Genomic DNA, 16,002 nt, shown 5'->3' with positions numbered 1-16,002 from the left:
AGAGAGGCCTGTTGGTAGCCAGCCCTGTGCTCTCCCAGCATGCTGTCTATAGCTGCCTGCGCTGAGCCATGCCCTGGGCTGAGTCATCCAGCCTGCCTCACATCACTAAGCCAAGGACAGCTCCCCTCCACGTGATCTGTCTGTTTGGGGTTTGATCAGAGGCTTTGCACCACAGCCTTCAGTTCCATAGGAGCTACTGCTGTACAATGAGTATCAGTTCAAATAATCAGTGTGGCCTATACACTCAGTAGAATGGTAAATGTACGACCAGTGGAGGGCCAAGCTAAATCTGTTAACATCAACTCATATATTCATACAAATGTATGCAAAATAGAGTGTATCCAGCAAAGCCTATCTTGTCCCCGTTTCAAAGTTAATATCAGAATACCTTGTGGGAGCAAGCACAAACATGTAGACCTACACACAACATGGAGTGTGTGTGTGTGGGTGGTCCTGTCTGAGCTGACGTAGGGTTTGTCCTGCCAAGCCACTGCTAGTTTGCGCCATCTAATCTCAGGCACCTACGTGAAATTAGAGGGATTAGCCACCTTCTTAAGTAACATGCCACAAGCAGCACATTGACTTTCACCAGACTGGACAGGCCAACAACAAGTACATTATAAACATTCCCCCTTAACACTGATGACAGCCATTATAATACCCCGCTGTCCACTCAACCAAACACAAATAAAAAAATGTAAGTGTTTTGGCATACAGTTCAGGAAACAATGATAGACAAGCTCCATTGCAGTGATGACAAACAGCAAACTATAAATAAACATGACTACTACATGGTTTATAATCATGCTCACTGAGGCGTCTGCATTATGCTGCATCCTGCTTGGAGAAGACAATTCTTCTGGCACTGTCGAGTCTCCAGTCGGCATTAATATTATATTAACCCAGCTTGCACCAGCTGATACTCGTTGATAATTCGAAAAATGAAAGACAGTTGGTTTTCCCAGCATGCCCCAGTGGTTTGTGTGTGCGCTCTCTGACAGTGGAGTGAGAGGGGCAGGCAGGCTTCTGCCATGACAATGTCAGTAGTAGAGGGCTAGTGTTACCATACCAGCAGTAACGTTACACGCCTGTAAACTGGAGTAAATGACCCACCTTGTTGATACTGTAAAGAGAACGTGTTGCAGCTAAATGCTTTCTGGTTTTGGGATTGCTGAGAGAACAGGGGCAAAACTGCTTTGACATTTCCTGCAAATGTGACCCAGCAATACCTCAAAACCAGCTGAACAAAAATAGCCTGAAGGAAAGCAAATCTACAGCCAGAAAAATGTATCCATGGAAAAACATTCTAACTAACATTCATCAAAATGTGTGATCTAATGGAGGGCAAGAGTTGTTTGAGGGAGAGGGTCATCTCAGCTGGTTCTACCACTGGTCCCAGACCAGTGAACCACATAAGCAGCCTCTTCATGCATGGTTTGAGAATATTCAGAAAGTTATCCAGTTAGTTATACTGAGTGATTTTACTGTGCTTGACTGTATCATCCAACCCCCATGTGTCACTGTCTCCTCTGAATGACACACTCACTTTCATAGAGGAGTAGTCCTAAGCCTGCTGAGAACTGAAAGTGAAGATATCCAGGCATTCAACCAGGGGTGGTACAGACTGAAACATGGTGTCCATCTATTATTCAGCAACAGGCCCTCAGTTGACAGAATGGCACATTCACTTTGACCATGGTCATGTGGATCAGCGTAGCATTGTCTCTAAAGCAGAGCTTTAGTGTTTGGGACACACAGCGTCAGGCTCAGCAGACTAGACTGTGGGTGTAGATGGCTCATTGACGGGACAGTACTGCGTAGAGCATAGGGATATGGTGTGGGGAGCAGCAGCCTAATGGGTTAACGGTGTAGACAAGTAAACAATGCAGACAGCAGCACACTGAGCCAATAGCATCAATCAAGAAGAATGGTAGGCGGGCCGAACAGGCCCCCATTAACATTGACAGGGCTGTAGTGGTGCGGGTTGAGAGTTAAGTTCCTTGGTGTCCACATCACCAATGAACTATTATGGTCCAAACACCAAGACAATCATGAAGAGGGCACGACAAAACCTATTCCCCCTCAGGAGACCGAAAAGATTTGGCATGGTTCCCCAGAACCTCAAGTTCTACAGCTGCACCATCGAGAGCATCCTGACCTGTTACATCACCACCTGGTATGGCAACTGCTCAGCATCTGACCATAAGGCGCTACAAAGTCATGTGTACGGCACAGTACATCACTGGGGCCAAGCTTCCTGCCATCCAGGAACTATATAATAGGTGGTGTCAGAGGAAAGCCCATAAAATTGTCAGAGACTCCAGTCACCCAAGTCATAGACTGTTCTCTCTGCTACCGCACGGCAAGCAGTACCGGAGCGCCAAGTCTAGAACCAAAAGGCTCCTCAACAGCTTCTATCTCCAAGCCGTAAGACTGATGAACAATTAATAAAATAGCCACCGGACTATTTACATTGACTGACCACCCCTCCCTTTTGTACACTGCTGCTACTCACTGTTTATTATCTATGCAGTCATTTCACCCCTACCTACATGTACAAATTACCTCATCTAACCTGTACCCCCGCACACTAATTCGGTACCAGTACCCCTTGTGTATAGCCTCGTTATTGTGTTACTTTTTATTATTATTTTTGACTTTAGTCTTTTTGTTAAATAATTTCTTAACTTTTCTTGAACAGCACTGTTGGTTAAGAGCTTGTAAGTAAGCATTTCACGGTAAGGTCTGCACTTGTTGAAAGCAGATGAACAGGCTACAGAGAAACCAACATGGGAAACGTGAGAGCAGTACTCGGCAATTCCACAGTAACGGGATTATGCTTTGACTCTTTCACTTTAAATGTACAGTCGTGGCCAAAAGTTGAGAATGACAAATATTAATTTCCACAAAGTTTGCTGCTTCAGTGTCTTTAGATATTTTTGTCAGATGTTACTATGAAATACTGAAGTATAATTACAAGCATTTCATAAGTGTCAAAGGCTTTTGACAATTACATGAAGTTGACGCAAAAGAGTCAATATTTGCAGTGTTGACCCTTCTTTTTCAAGACCTCTGCAATTCGCCCTGGCATGCTGTCAATTAACTTCTGGGCCACATTCTGACTGATTGCAGCCCATTCTTGCATAATCAATGCTTGGAGTTTGTCAGAATTTGTGGGGTTTTGTTTGTCCACCCGCCTCGAGGACTGACCACAAGTTCAATGGGATTAAGGTCTGGGAAGTTCTGGCCATGGACCCAAAATATCAATGTTTTGTTCCCCGAGCCACTTAGTTATCACTTTTGCCTTGTGGCAAGATGCTCCATCATGCTGGAAAAGGTATTGTTCATCACCAAACTGTTCCTGGATGGGAGAAGTTGCTCTCGGAGGATGTGTTGGTACCATTCTTTATTCATGGCTGTGTTCTTAGGCAAAATTGTGATTGAGCCCACTCCCTTAGCTGAGAAGCAACCCCACACATGAATGGTCTCAAGATACTTTACTGTTGGCATGACACAGGACTGATGGTAGCGCTCACCTTGTCTTCTCCGGACAAGCTTTTTTCCCCAGATGCCCCAAACAATCGGAAAGGGGATTCAGAGAAAATGACTTTACCCCAGTCCTCAGCAGTCCAATCCCTGTACCTTTTGCAGAATATCATTCTGTCCGTGATGTTTTTCCTGGAGAGAAGTGGCTTCTTTGCTGCCCTTCTTGACACCAGGCCATCCTCCAAAAGTCTTCGCCTTACTGTGCATGCAGATGCACTCACACCTGCCTGCTGCCATTCCTGAGCAAGCTCTGTACTTGTGGTGCCCCGATCCCGCAGCTTACTCAACTTTAGGAGACGGTCCTGGCGCTTGCTGGACTTTCTTGGGCGCCCTGAAGCCTTATGCACAACAATTGAACCGCTCTCCTTGAAGTTCTTGATGATCCGATAAATGGTTGATTTAGGTGCGATCTTACTGGCAGCAATATCCTTGCCTGTGAAGCCCTTTTTGTGCAAAGCAATGATGACGGCACGTGTTTCCTTGCAGGCACCCATGATTGACAGAGGAAGAACAGTGATTCCAAGCACCACCTCCTATTGAAGCTTCCAGTCTGTTATTCGAACTCAATCAGCATGTCAGAGTGATCTCTAGCCTTGTCCTCGTCAACACTCACACCTGTGTTAACGAGAGAATCACTGACATGTCAGCTGGTCCTTTTGTGGCAGGGCTGAAATGCAGTGGAAATGTTTTTTGGGGATTCTTTGCATGGCAAAGAGGGACTTTGCAATTAATTGCAATTCATCTGATCACTCTTCATAACATTCTGGAGTATATGCAAATTACCATCATACAAACTGAGGCAGCAGACTGTGAAAATTAATATTTGTGTCATTCAAAACTTTTGGCCACGACTGTATGCCAAACAAAAAAAAAACAACATTGATTTCAAAGTTTAATAAACCATAAAAACTCTATGCACAGACTACTTAATTTCCGAAAACGAATTTAGTGGAAGAATTGTGCAGATGCAAACTTCGGTAATGGAATTATGGTAATATCTCCCTCATGTTTTATTCAACCACATTTTTCAAAAATCTATAAATATCTGCTCTGAATTAAGATTCAAAGAGGTTTGCAGAAGTAATGGGGTGTCAGCTATGACATGGCACCTTGAGTTTGAAAAAATATATTTTGGTTACTGAACTACATTAAGTGAAGTGGATTTACACCCGGTAACAGAATTACATCATGGGTCCCTGATCTGTACTACACAGAAATGCATCATTATGGATATGAGTGTCATTCTCATCTTGTTTCACAAGTTTGGACATCACAGCACAGTAGAGTACAGTGCAATACAGCACAGTTCAGTTCTGTACAGTAAAATATACTGTACTTTTCTTTACTGTATAGGACATATTCTACTGTGCTCTAATCACTACTGAACTGTATTTTATTGAAGTGTAATCTACTGTGCTCTACTCAATGTACTGTGCTATCCAAACTTGTGAAAATACATATGATAGGTTTTGATTTGGTCCAGCGGGGTCTGTCTGTGGAAGTTAAAATCAAGGACGGGGTGGACTGTCCAAATAATTTGTACTACTTTTCAACATCCATGGATGTCCGGAGTGGGTCTGTGCTCAGTGGGTGAGGATGCTGGTTAGTGAATGGAAAGAGTGGGCTCATGGGTACGTGTCAGTAAGAGCTGAGAGAGGTGACATTAACTGGAGAGAGAGAGAGGGAGGGCTTGTCCAGATGCACTGTTTTAGCACTCTTGGTTTGACCACCAGACACAGAAGTCAGGGGCTGAACATAACAATATGCCAGTGGAAGGGAGGACAGTAGCAGGTGGCCCAACTGTTTGTGACTATGATTTCCCATTGTAGCCAATTCAGTTGCAGTAATTCCGTTACAGATTTTTTGGTAATTCTGTTAATAATTGGTACGAGTTTTAATCACTTAATAATTCATAAACAAAATTGATATCAGTAAAATCACTACTAAGACACCAATGTCGATGAAAATTTGTGAATCAATTTATAGGTACAACACAATCCCGCCTCTCCTCATGAGCTGTCTGGCCCTTACCGAGAACCACATACTGTATTTTTAACAGGGTCGTTAGCAATTGAGTTTTCAGAATATTTTTCCACCCACCTAGCTCAAATTCTAGACGTTGGAATAAAACAAAACTACAGCATCCATAAAAGAACCATTGTACTTAAAAATATGCTGGAGATTTTTGTAGGGTCAACAGTTTTTATAAAGGTTTAAAAAAAATAAAGTCAAAATATATATAAAAATAAATAGCTCTCACGTGCCCATTAAGAACCAACGATGTGCTACCTTATTCAGCTGAGGCGCAGACGTTCTACGGAACCCAAACCGGCGCACTCGTGTGCCATCGTGCATAAATGCATTTTGTCCCCCCACACCAAACGTGATCACGACACGCAGGTTAAAATATCAAAACAAACTCTGAACCAATGACATTAATTTGGGGACAGGTCGAAAAGCATTAAACATGTATGGCAATTTAGCCAGCTAGCTTGCACTTGCTAGCTAATTTGTCCTACTTAGCTAGCTTGCTGTCGCTAGCTAATTTGTCCTGGGATATAAACATTGAGTTGTTATTTTACCTGAAATGCACAAGGTCCTCTACTCCGACAAGTAATTCACACATAAAACGGTCAACCGAATTGTTTCTAGTCACCTCTCCTCCTTCAAGGATTTTTTCTTTGGACTTTACATGGCAATTGGAATCTAAATTTCATAGTATTACCACGACGACCGACCGAACTCAGTTCATCTTTCAATCACCCACGTGGGTATATAACCAATGAGGAGATGGCACGTGGGTATCTGCTTCTATAAACCAATGTGGAGATGGGAGAGGCAGGACTTGCATCGCGTTCAGCGTCACAAATAGAACTGACTTCTATTTTAGCGCTTGGCAAGGCAGATGCTCGTTGGTATAAATGTATTTTGCAACGCACGCGACACGAGCGGTGTGGTAAGCATGCAATGCACCTTTAACAGAAAGCCACCATCTTACAGTTGAAGTCGGAAGTTTACATACACCTTAGCCAAATACATTTAAACTAATTTTCACAATTCCTGACTTTTAATCCTAGTAAAAATTCCCAGCTCCCAGGCTCATGGGGGTGTGGCCACTGACTAGAAATTCCTGACTGATGTCTTGAGATGTTGCTTCAATACATCCACAATTTCTCTGCCTCATGATGCCATCTATTTTGTGAAGTGCACCAGTCCCTCCTGCAGCAAAGCACCCCCACAACATGATGCTGCCACCACCGTGCTTCACGGTTGGGATGGTGTTCTTCGGCTTGCAAGCATCCCCCTTTTTCCTCCAAACATAATGATGGTCATTATGGCCAAACAGTTCTATATTTGTTTCATCAGACCAGAGGACATTTCTCCAAAAAGTATGATCTTCGTCCCCATGTGCAGTTGTAAACCGTAGTCTGGCTATTTTATGGCGGTTTTGGAGCAGTGGCTTCTTCCTTGCTGAATGGCTTTTCAGGTTATGTCGATATACGACTCGTTTTACTGTGGATATAGATACTTTTGTACCCGTTTCCTCCATCATCTTCACAAGGTCCTTTGCTGTTGTTCTGGGATTGATTTGCACTTTTCGCACAAAAGTACGTTCATCTCTAGGAGACAGAATGCGTCTCCTTCCTGAGCGTTATGACAGCTGCGTGGTCCCATGGTGTTTACACTTGCGTACTATTGTTTTTACAGATGAACGTGGTACCTTCAGACGTTTGGAAATTGCTCCCAAGGATGAACCAGACTTGTGGAGGTCTACAATTTTGTTTGAGGTCTTGGCTGATTTCTTTTGATTTTCCCTTGATGTCAAGAAAAGAGGCACTGAGTGAAGGTAGGCCTTGAAATACATCCACAGGTACACCTCCAATTGACTCAAATGATGTCAATTAGCCTATCAGAAGCTTCTAAAGCCATGACAATTTTCTGGAAATTTACAAGCAGTTTAAAGGCACAGTCAACTTTGTGTATGTAAACTTCTGACCCACTGGAATTGTGATACAGTGAATAATAAGTGAAATAATCCGTCTGTAAACAATTGTTGGAATAATTCCTTGTGTCATGCACAAAGTAGATGTCCTAACCGACTTGCCAAAACTATAGTTTGTTAACAAGAAATTTGTGGAGTGGTTGAAAAAGAGTTAATGACTCCAACCTAAGTATGTAAACTTCCGACTTCAACTGTAAATAACAACTAACTTTTTGATCAATGTGTGTTTCAACTATTTAACTGTACTAGAACGCTTAAGGCCGCAAAAAATTTACATTTTGGTTATCGGTATTAGGTTTTTTGTCAAGAAAAATATCAAATATTGGTATCGGCCAAAAATGTCATATAGGTGCATCCCTACTATTTATGTTGTTTACAACTTTTACCTTTACTCCACTGCATTCCTAAAGAAAATGTACTTTACTCTCACACGGTTTCCCTGACACCCAAAAGTAGTCGTTACATTTCGAATGCTCAGGCAGGACTGCAATATGGTCCGATTCACACATCTATCAATATAGCTCATCATGTCCCCATCTGCCCGTAATAAAAAAACAAGAAAATCATGCCGTTTGCTTAATATAATGAATTTACTTATGACAATTTAGTACTTTTTCCACCACTGTACTTAAGTACAATTTAAACCATATTTTACCTATGTTACCGGAGATGCCTTTTTCTTTCTTTGTATCGGTATTCGCGCGCATTTGATATTTCAAACTATGTCAAGGAACATTTTTAAACTAATACCGGGTCGCTGATTATTGTTTTGATAACAAACATTCAGTCATGTTACCGAGCTAGCTAACAACCTGGTAACTTGACAGTAGGTTCAGGCCAATTTTATTGGCACAGGAAGAAAAGGTAAAGGGTCTGCTAGTCATGAGATGTGCTTCAAAAGGTAGGATTTCTATTGGTCTAATGTAAGCCTAAAGTAAATAAATCTATTTCTTTCTGGTGCTCCTTAAATTCTGTTTGGTGTCTAACGTTTTAAAATTGGGAGCAGTGTGTATAGGAGTGTTTGTGGGAGAGAGAGTGGTGTGTGTGTGTGTGTGTGTGTGTGTGTGTGAGACGGAGTGTGTGTGTGTGTGTGTATTAACTGAAGAGTAAAGGGTTCATGCAGTGTTTTCCACTGACACAATGACATGCAGATCCTTACGCATGTATATTCGTTCCTCCCATTCCTCCAGCCAAATCACAGGTAGGCCTTTGCAAATGTGAGCAAATCAGCCATACAGTGCCATATTCTATTATACACTGAACAATGTGAAGTTCAACTCAATGTGTTGTATTGAGTAAGTGTGAATTTCAGTGACAGGTTTTTGGAGAATGTTTAGAAAACGTGGACAAGCCTCTGGGGGACGGGGCAAACAGGATGCTAGGCCACTTATTTTTACACCGTGGTATCGCGACACTACTAGGTATCGTAATATTTAGCCTGGTATCTTTTGTAACATTTTTGGTACCGTGACAACACCATTTCTGATACCTTTTAATATTATTTCTAGTCAGTGGCCACACCCCCGTGAGCCCAGACATCCCATTAGGCGTCATATAACCGCCGCGTCTTCGACAGAGGATAAAACCCACTCCTGAAGAAATTCACACCAGACTAGAAAACATGCAGCTGACGCAACATGTTAAAATAGTTTGCACTACAACTCTACGAAAGGACAAGACCATACCACGTGGAGCATTGGCTACAAGGCTGGAAATGGTTAAACTGAGACCATCAATCCCTACAGAGTAAGAGCAAATCTTAGATATGTAATTTCTAGCTGCAGACTAGTAATTATACAAGTCTAGAAAGAGAATACCGACAACCGCTGAAGCATCTATCCTATGAGAAGATTTCCGAATGGTACTCTGAAATATCCATTCTAACCACCTACAACCGCAAAAGACATTGTGACTTCTGGGAAAGTTAACCAGAGACTCTGATGAACCCTACAGGACGATTGAATATTCCACCAGAGAAGACAACGGCATACGGCGTAAATATATAAATTACAATTATCCTCGAATGAGCGGCCATTCACGTGCAAAGGATTAGCATTTCAATTAATATAATTCTAGACTGTGTGTAGTGAATCCATTTGGTCTTACCCACTCTTTCCCAGTCCCCAACCCTTTCCTTTTGTCTTCCAAGCAGTCATATCGGATTAGCCCACTAGGGACTTTCCTATCATTGTTAGTAACCAATATCTACTGTCATGTATTTCTGTGATTATTTAGTTAGTTACAAATTGGCTTAATTATTTATTATATTGCTGAATCCTTATGGAAACTAGGGTTTGTGCAGATAACCAAGAATTTTACAACGTTTGGAATGAGACTAATGAGCTAACAATAAATAATCATTAATGGAAGACTAATTGAAAATATCTTAAGAGTCGATTCGGGAAATCGAGACTAAACATTTTTTTTCTGTGGTGCCCCGACTTACTAGTTAAAGTTTACATGATAATTGTAATAATAATTACAGAGAATTGATTTGATAAAATAACAGTGTTGACATTTAATGATAGTCACAGACACGACAAAGGGAATATATTTCTTAAACGCTGTTGAATATTCCGATAATATGGGGGTGGTAATAGCATTTCTTTCACATGATCCATCAATTTATAAAAGTGCGCCTGGGTAAGCGTCATCTAATAATTATAAAATACTTTATCTGGACACCGTTTTTGATATTGCTACTACACAAGTAACCATTTCACTGTACCCTTTACACCTTCTGTATACTGTGCATGTGACAAACTTAGATTTAATTTGATATAGTGCGTGTTTAACAGAGACGGTAATGTGAACAACAACATGACCAGCACCAAAGTCAGATTAGGATACAGGCCAAGGACTAGATAGTATATTTTTACCTGGAGTTCACACTTATTGTAGGCTACTACTTTTACCATTTTTAGTCTTGATGTCTTTGGTTGTTTACTACACTACTCACTCAGTTTAGTACATGGCCTCACATGTGAATCCTTAAAGAGATGTGGGGCTAAGGCTTAAGAGGGTGTGAATGATGCTGAATGGGTGTAGACAACATGCTCTCCAGTAGGTGTAACAAAATATTCAAGGGCCATTTTCTCAAAAGTGGGGTTACAAGTTTATCAACTCTCAAAGCAGAATTACTTTCCCATTGATATACCATTTTCCAGCTTAGTCTACTTTTATCCAATGTAAAAAAACACAATTCCAAATGTTACATAGGACCAAATCCAGATGGTGGGTAACACATTAAAAACTGCAAACATTCTCTACAGCCCAAGGCAAAATGTGTAGAATTGCTTGAGATGAACTGAAACGTACAAAAAAGTATCTCCGCTGTAAAGAGGGGGGCCACTAAAATGTACGCATACCCGCAAGCAACTGTGGCCCCTCATGATGACTTCAGATTCTGGTCTACCAAACATATTAAGAAATGACAATGACAAAGCCAGATAATCATCAACATCACGTGAAGGAGAACATAGCTCAAGAGGTAAGGTGTGTCAATGTTCCAACCAACCCTGTGAAGCAAATGCACACACCCACAAAAGTCAGTGACCAAAGACAAGCCGCGAGGCCAAACCAACACAACTCTCCCAATCTAAAAGATAATGTATTGTGTGGAGCATGTGCTAATTTATTGCCTTAAGTGACAGGCCTCCCCACTGTGTGCTGCCATTCCAGTCACTCCCAGTAGGCCTTGGAGCATCTATGCCTTTTAAGTGTATTCTCCATCCTCCATTGACAGGAGATTAATGGTGAACACATATACAACAGAAATTAATTGGGAACAATATGACCCGTTTGCCTCCTACAGTCCTCATGTAGCAAATTGTACTGATACCCTGATCTAAAATCGCACATTTTTTTATCCCCTCCATTTGTCATCAAGAGTTGTGACTCAAGTCAGAAGATAATGTCTGAGCAGACTTAAATGAATACCTTGTTCCTCCATTCTTGAGGAATGGGGGCTAGAAATGTTAGCCTATAATGTATGTCAGTTATGATGAGGTGAGATTCCAATTCCAGGGCCATGTTCCTCCTGTGAAAGACCAACCAGATGGACAATCCTGAATGATAGAAATGCTTGATACAACCTTGCCCATGTCCTAGATGCCCCATCTGCTTCAGGATGCAGACTGTCCAGTTTTTAGATTCCTATCACCATCCGTCTGGTGGTCATATTCCAAATGAATCCTGACACTACCAGTGACACCACAGCTGTTTTAGGGCGCTCACAGCTGTTACAGCAGTTGCATACCATACCAGAGCTTCCAAGGCCCCCAGGCATAGGCTAGCCTAAGTCCTTATTATTGACCATGATGACAGAATTCTTGATAACACCAACAATTAAAATCAAAGCCAATCTGTTATTCCGAATTAAAATCAAAGCCAATCTGTTATTCCACTATTTGCAAACAAAAGCAGCTAATGTTAGTTTATGTTAGATTGAGATCATGGCATGGAGGCCAAATCACAGCTTGGTCTCATAGACATTTTAAATCTGGGACACTGAAATTCGTATATGTTACATTGTGTATAAGACAGAAGGTTACTTATGACCGTTTGATTGGGGTGGATAGGTGGGCGTATAACGCGAACGTCTAGCAACCCAAATGTTGCGTGTTCGAATCTCATTAGACAATTTTAGCAACTTTTTACTACTACTTATTATTTTTTTAACTAAATTTGCAACTACTTAGGATGTTAGCTAACCCTTCCCCTAACCTAAACTTAACCCACAGTGGAATTCGTAAGATATATACGTTTTGCACATTCACAACATATTGTAAGTTTTGCAAATTCGTAATATATCATGCGAAATGGATGGACATCTGTAATTTAATGCATACCATACGAAACGCTACATATCGTAAATGAGGTATCTCGATTTACGTACAGAATTTTTTTATAAATGTATTGAAACCAGGTTGCACGTCATCAGGGTAAACTTGCTTCGAACCCAAACTCGCTTCCAACTTGGCACTAGTGATATCAGGCAATGTTTGAATAGCAGATCAATTACTCTAACGTTAACTCACCTTCAGCAACAGTTTCATCAACGGTCACTTGATACCGTCCAATGGTGAAAACCCGTCCAATAAAACTGCCACCGCTGCTGATCGACCCAATGCCACCTCCACCTGCTCCAGAACCAGGCCCGGAACTCGCAAGTTCCCGGCGTGAATCGAAGAACTTCTTCATTTTCCGGTGGTGAAAGCCAAGTGCCGATTGGTTTGCAATCAATACCTATCCACAAGAACGCCTAGCTAGCTATTCGATTTGGATAATTGAATGACCGTAGCCAATTTAGGTTAGTTAACAAGCTAGCTATCTTATTGATGAGCCCCCTCGTTCGATTTCCAGGCGCTAGCTAGCTAGCTACCAAGGTGTCGACTGTCATAATAGCTAGCTAGCTAAATAGCCAACTAGCTAGCTAACTCACTATCAGCATATGCGTTAACACGGGTTAGCTATTAACTAAGGTTATTGCTATAACATTAGCAATGGATAATCAGTTAGCTAGTGGTAGCAAATAAATCCTTTCTAGCTGGCTTTGACAGTTGTGTTGGCAAACTGCTAAGCTAGCTAGCTACTCTGGCCAGCTTGTTCTAGTTATTTACAAACATCATCACCCATTTTCAGCGTAAAGGCATTTAGCTAGCTATTTCACCCGTTTCTCCAGAGCACTTGGTGTAAACACCTGAATACTCACTGGTTTATCTTCGAGCATTAGCTAACTAGCTGCCTAACGTTAGCTACGTTGGTGTCCTAGTAGCTAGTAATTCATAGCCAGCTTTACTCCCGTGGACAACAACTGATCTGCCTGGGCGCAACGTCGATGACAAACTGTGCAGATCGGCGCTACTGTCAGTTAGATTCCGTAGGGCTTTAGATCAGGCAAGTTACACCGTAGATAATGTTTGCACCTTCGAACAATCTAAGAAAACCTTTCTAGCTTTACAAGGTTCTTCGTCGCGAAGGACCGTGTACTGTGCTAAATTTTGAAAATAAAAATAAATACACTAATATGAGTGACGTTGACCTAAATGAGACCGGGGAATTGTAGTCCCTACAAGGTATGTTGTGGAATCGGCGGGTCGCCTTCAAAATAAAGGCCCCCCCTTTGAAACTGATGCAAACAGTTAAACATTCTGGAATCATGACCCAATTTGACTAGATAATGCTAAACTATTTTGGAATGATGTTATATAAATTCAACAAAAGACAATTAGTTAATTTGACCAACAAAAAATATTTTTAAATCGTACTGTGGATGTCCTTATGAAAAAGATTGCAGCATTCTGAAGTTATACTACACAATGACTGCAAATACTGCATCCAAAATAACACCGTTTTTTTACTGCAGTAATTTTGCAGTACACTAGTGCAGTACGCTGCAGTTACTCTGCAATTACTGCATCCAAAATACCAGTCGACTGCAGTTACTGCACTTTTACTCCAGTTTTAAAACTGAAATCTTTTTTGTAAGGGTGTATTATACTTCAGAATTGCGTTGGGGGCATACTAACAGTGCAATGTATAGTCTTACCTATGGATCTTGGGTCCATTAATAGGAAATCACATCACAATTTAATATATTGTGCATATTGGACATTCATATTGCAATGTAAGGCCTTACCCCATTTCATGGACCCAAAATCTATAGGTATCAGCCTACTCAGTGACACTCACAGAACACAACTGTGAAGAGTTTTCACAAATGGGGTATTGTTTGTAGATGTAACATAACAAAATGCGGAATAAGTCAAGGTGTATGAATACTTTCTGAAGGCACTGTATAAGGCCAACTTAAGCTGGAGACAGCAATGCTAGAATGGGTGAGGTCTGGGAGCATAGTGCTGATAACATTGGACCTATCATGGAAAGCAACTCTGGACCTGCCAGGAAAACCGACTCTGCACATGCCAGGGAAACTGACTCTAGATGTGACAGGGAAACTGGCTCTGAACCGTACAGGGAAACTGGCTCTGGACCTGACAAGAAAAAGGATTCTGGACCTCACACTGGCAGAGAGCTAGGAGATCGGTAGAGCTCTGGGCCTACTAGAGGAACTGGTAACTGAGCCTAGTCGGGTAAGAGCCTGATGGCCCACCGGAGCTAGGGACTGAGGGCCGAATAGTGCCGGAGACAGCAGACCCAGTATAACTGGAGACCGAGGACCTAGTGCTAGGGACTGAGGGCTGAAGAGGGCTGAGAACCTAGGGAGCTATGGGCTGACTGTCTGGAGACAGCAAGCCTAATGCAGCAAACTTTGGGCCGAGTAAGGCAGGATGCTCTAATCCTGGCGTGCTAGGCAACTGTCTACCAACTAAGGCAGGGGGCTGCGATCTGTGCAGGGCCAGAGACTGCAGACCTACAGACAGGGCACCTAACTTACAGCCTGGCAGGGCAAGGGGCTGTAAGCCCGGCAGGCTAGGACGCCACTTACCCAATAAGAAATGGGTCTGCAATCCAAGCAGGGCAGGAGACTGCAGACCTACAGACGGCGTAGCTAATTTAGGGCCTAGCATGGCAGGGGGCTCTAAGCCTGGCGGGATAGGACAATGCATACCCAATAAGGTGGGGGTCTGCTGATCACACCAGGCTGTGACTGGAGGGGAACCAACGTCTGGGCTGTACTTGACATCTGCAGGAGCAGCAGGCTGTGGCTTCATCCTAGGAGCGGGCAAAGAATCCACAACAGCTGGCTGAGGTGGGTGCAGACCTTGGTGTGGTGGACTGTGCACTCTGGAGTTGTGTCAATATGCTGAGGAGCTTGGCTGCTTTGGGGAGCAGAAGCGGACGCAGCGCTTTCGTGGCTCCCCGAGTCAGCCGGGCTGAGAGAATACGTCTTCCTGAGCTCTTCCTGCTCATGACGCAGGTCCTTGTATTCCCTCTGCAGCTCCCAACTGGAGAGGGTGTGGTTACTCAATGACCACAGACAGGACCTGGAGCAGGGCTGGTAGTCTCTTAGATGAGAGAGGTGTGTAGCGCCTTGCAGCTCATCTTCCACAGGTGCATGACAGCTTCGTGTGGTGGTGTGGGCTGGTATCTCTTTGGGGCACCCCAACATCTCAACTACAGCAGGTTCAATTCCATCTCGAAGGATCATGTAAAAATGGCTAGCTGGAGCCGTCTGAGTGGTTGGCTCTTCTGAGCCCTCACCCGCTAGTGACTTAAACTAGTGGTCTGACCCCACTAGAGGGGTTCCGGAAAGAGCCAGGCAGATGTGCCCACATCGAGTTTTATTATCTTAGTCACCACCACAGTTACACACACATCTACATCAGAAGTTATCTTGTGGTTCTATGAAAGAAAGGAAATAATGCATATTAACACCGGTAATGCAGCTATATAAATGAAGTCTGTACATAGCCTAGATAGCATACCATTACACACACACACACGGTAACACAGTAGGCCTACTACAGATACATCTCAGCTGAGAGGGG

General features: G+C 42.6%; 1 protein-coding gene across 37 annotated transcripts in view; it reads right to left on the bottom strand.

The window, feature by feature from the left end:
• LOC106585601 (AP2-associated protein kinase 1) overlaps positions 1–13,610 on the bottom strand; it is a 62,261-nt gene extending 48,651 nt beyond the window's left edge. For 25 of the 37 annotated variants that reach the window (XR_014382520.1, XR_014382521.1, XR_014382522.1 and 22 more), the window contains exon 1: positions 12,589–13,609. Coding sequence is in view for 33 of the 37 variants with exons in the window: in XM_082968570.1 (XP_082824696.1) it covers positions 12,589–12,751 (163 nt within the window). In the remaining 4 variants the exon portion in view is untranslated. Of the gene's footprint in view, positions 1–12,588 lie in introns of all 37 variants that reach the window. The other 12 variants (XM_045706910.2, XM_045706915.2, XM_045706916.2 and 9 more) reach the window with 2 other exon arrangements.
• Positions 13,611–16,002: the final 2,392 nt, after the last annotated feature.

The sequence above is a fragment of the Salmo salar genome, chromosome 24 (assembly GCF_965601325.2).
Source record: "Salmo salar chromosome 24, fSalSal1, whole genome shotgun sequence".
NCBI classification, from domain to species: Eukaryota; Metazoa; Chordata; class Actinopteri; order Salmoniformes; family Salmonidae; genus Salmo; species Salmo salar.
This window is presented reverse-complemented; position numbering and strand designations above follow the sequence as displayed.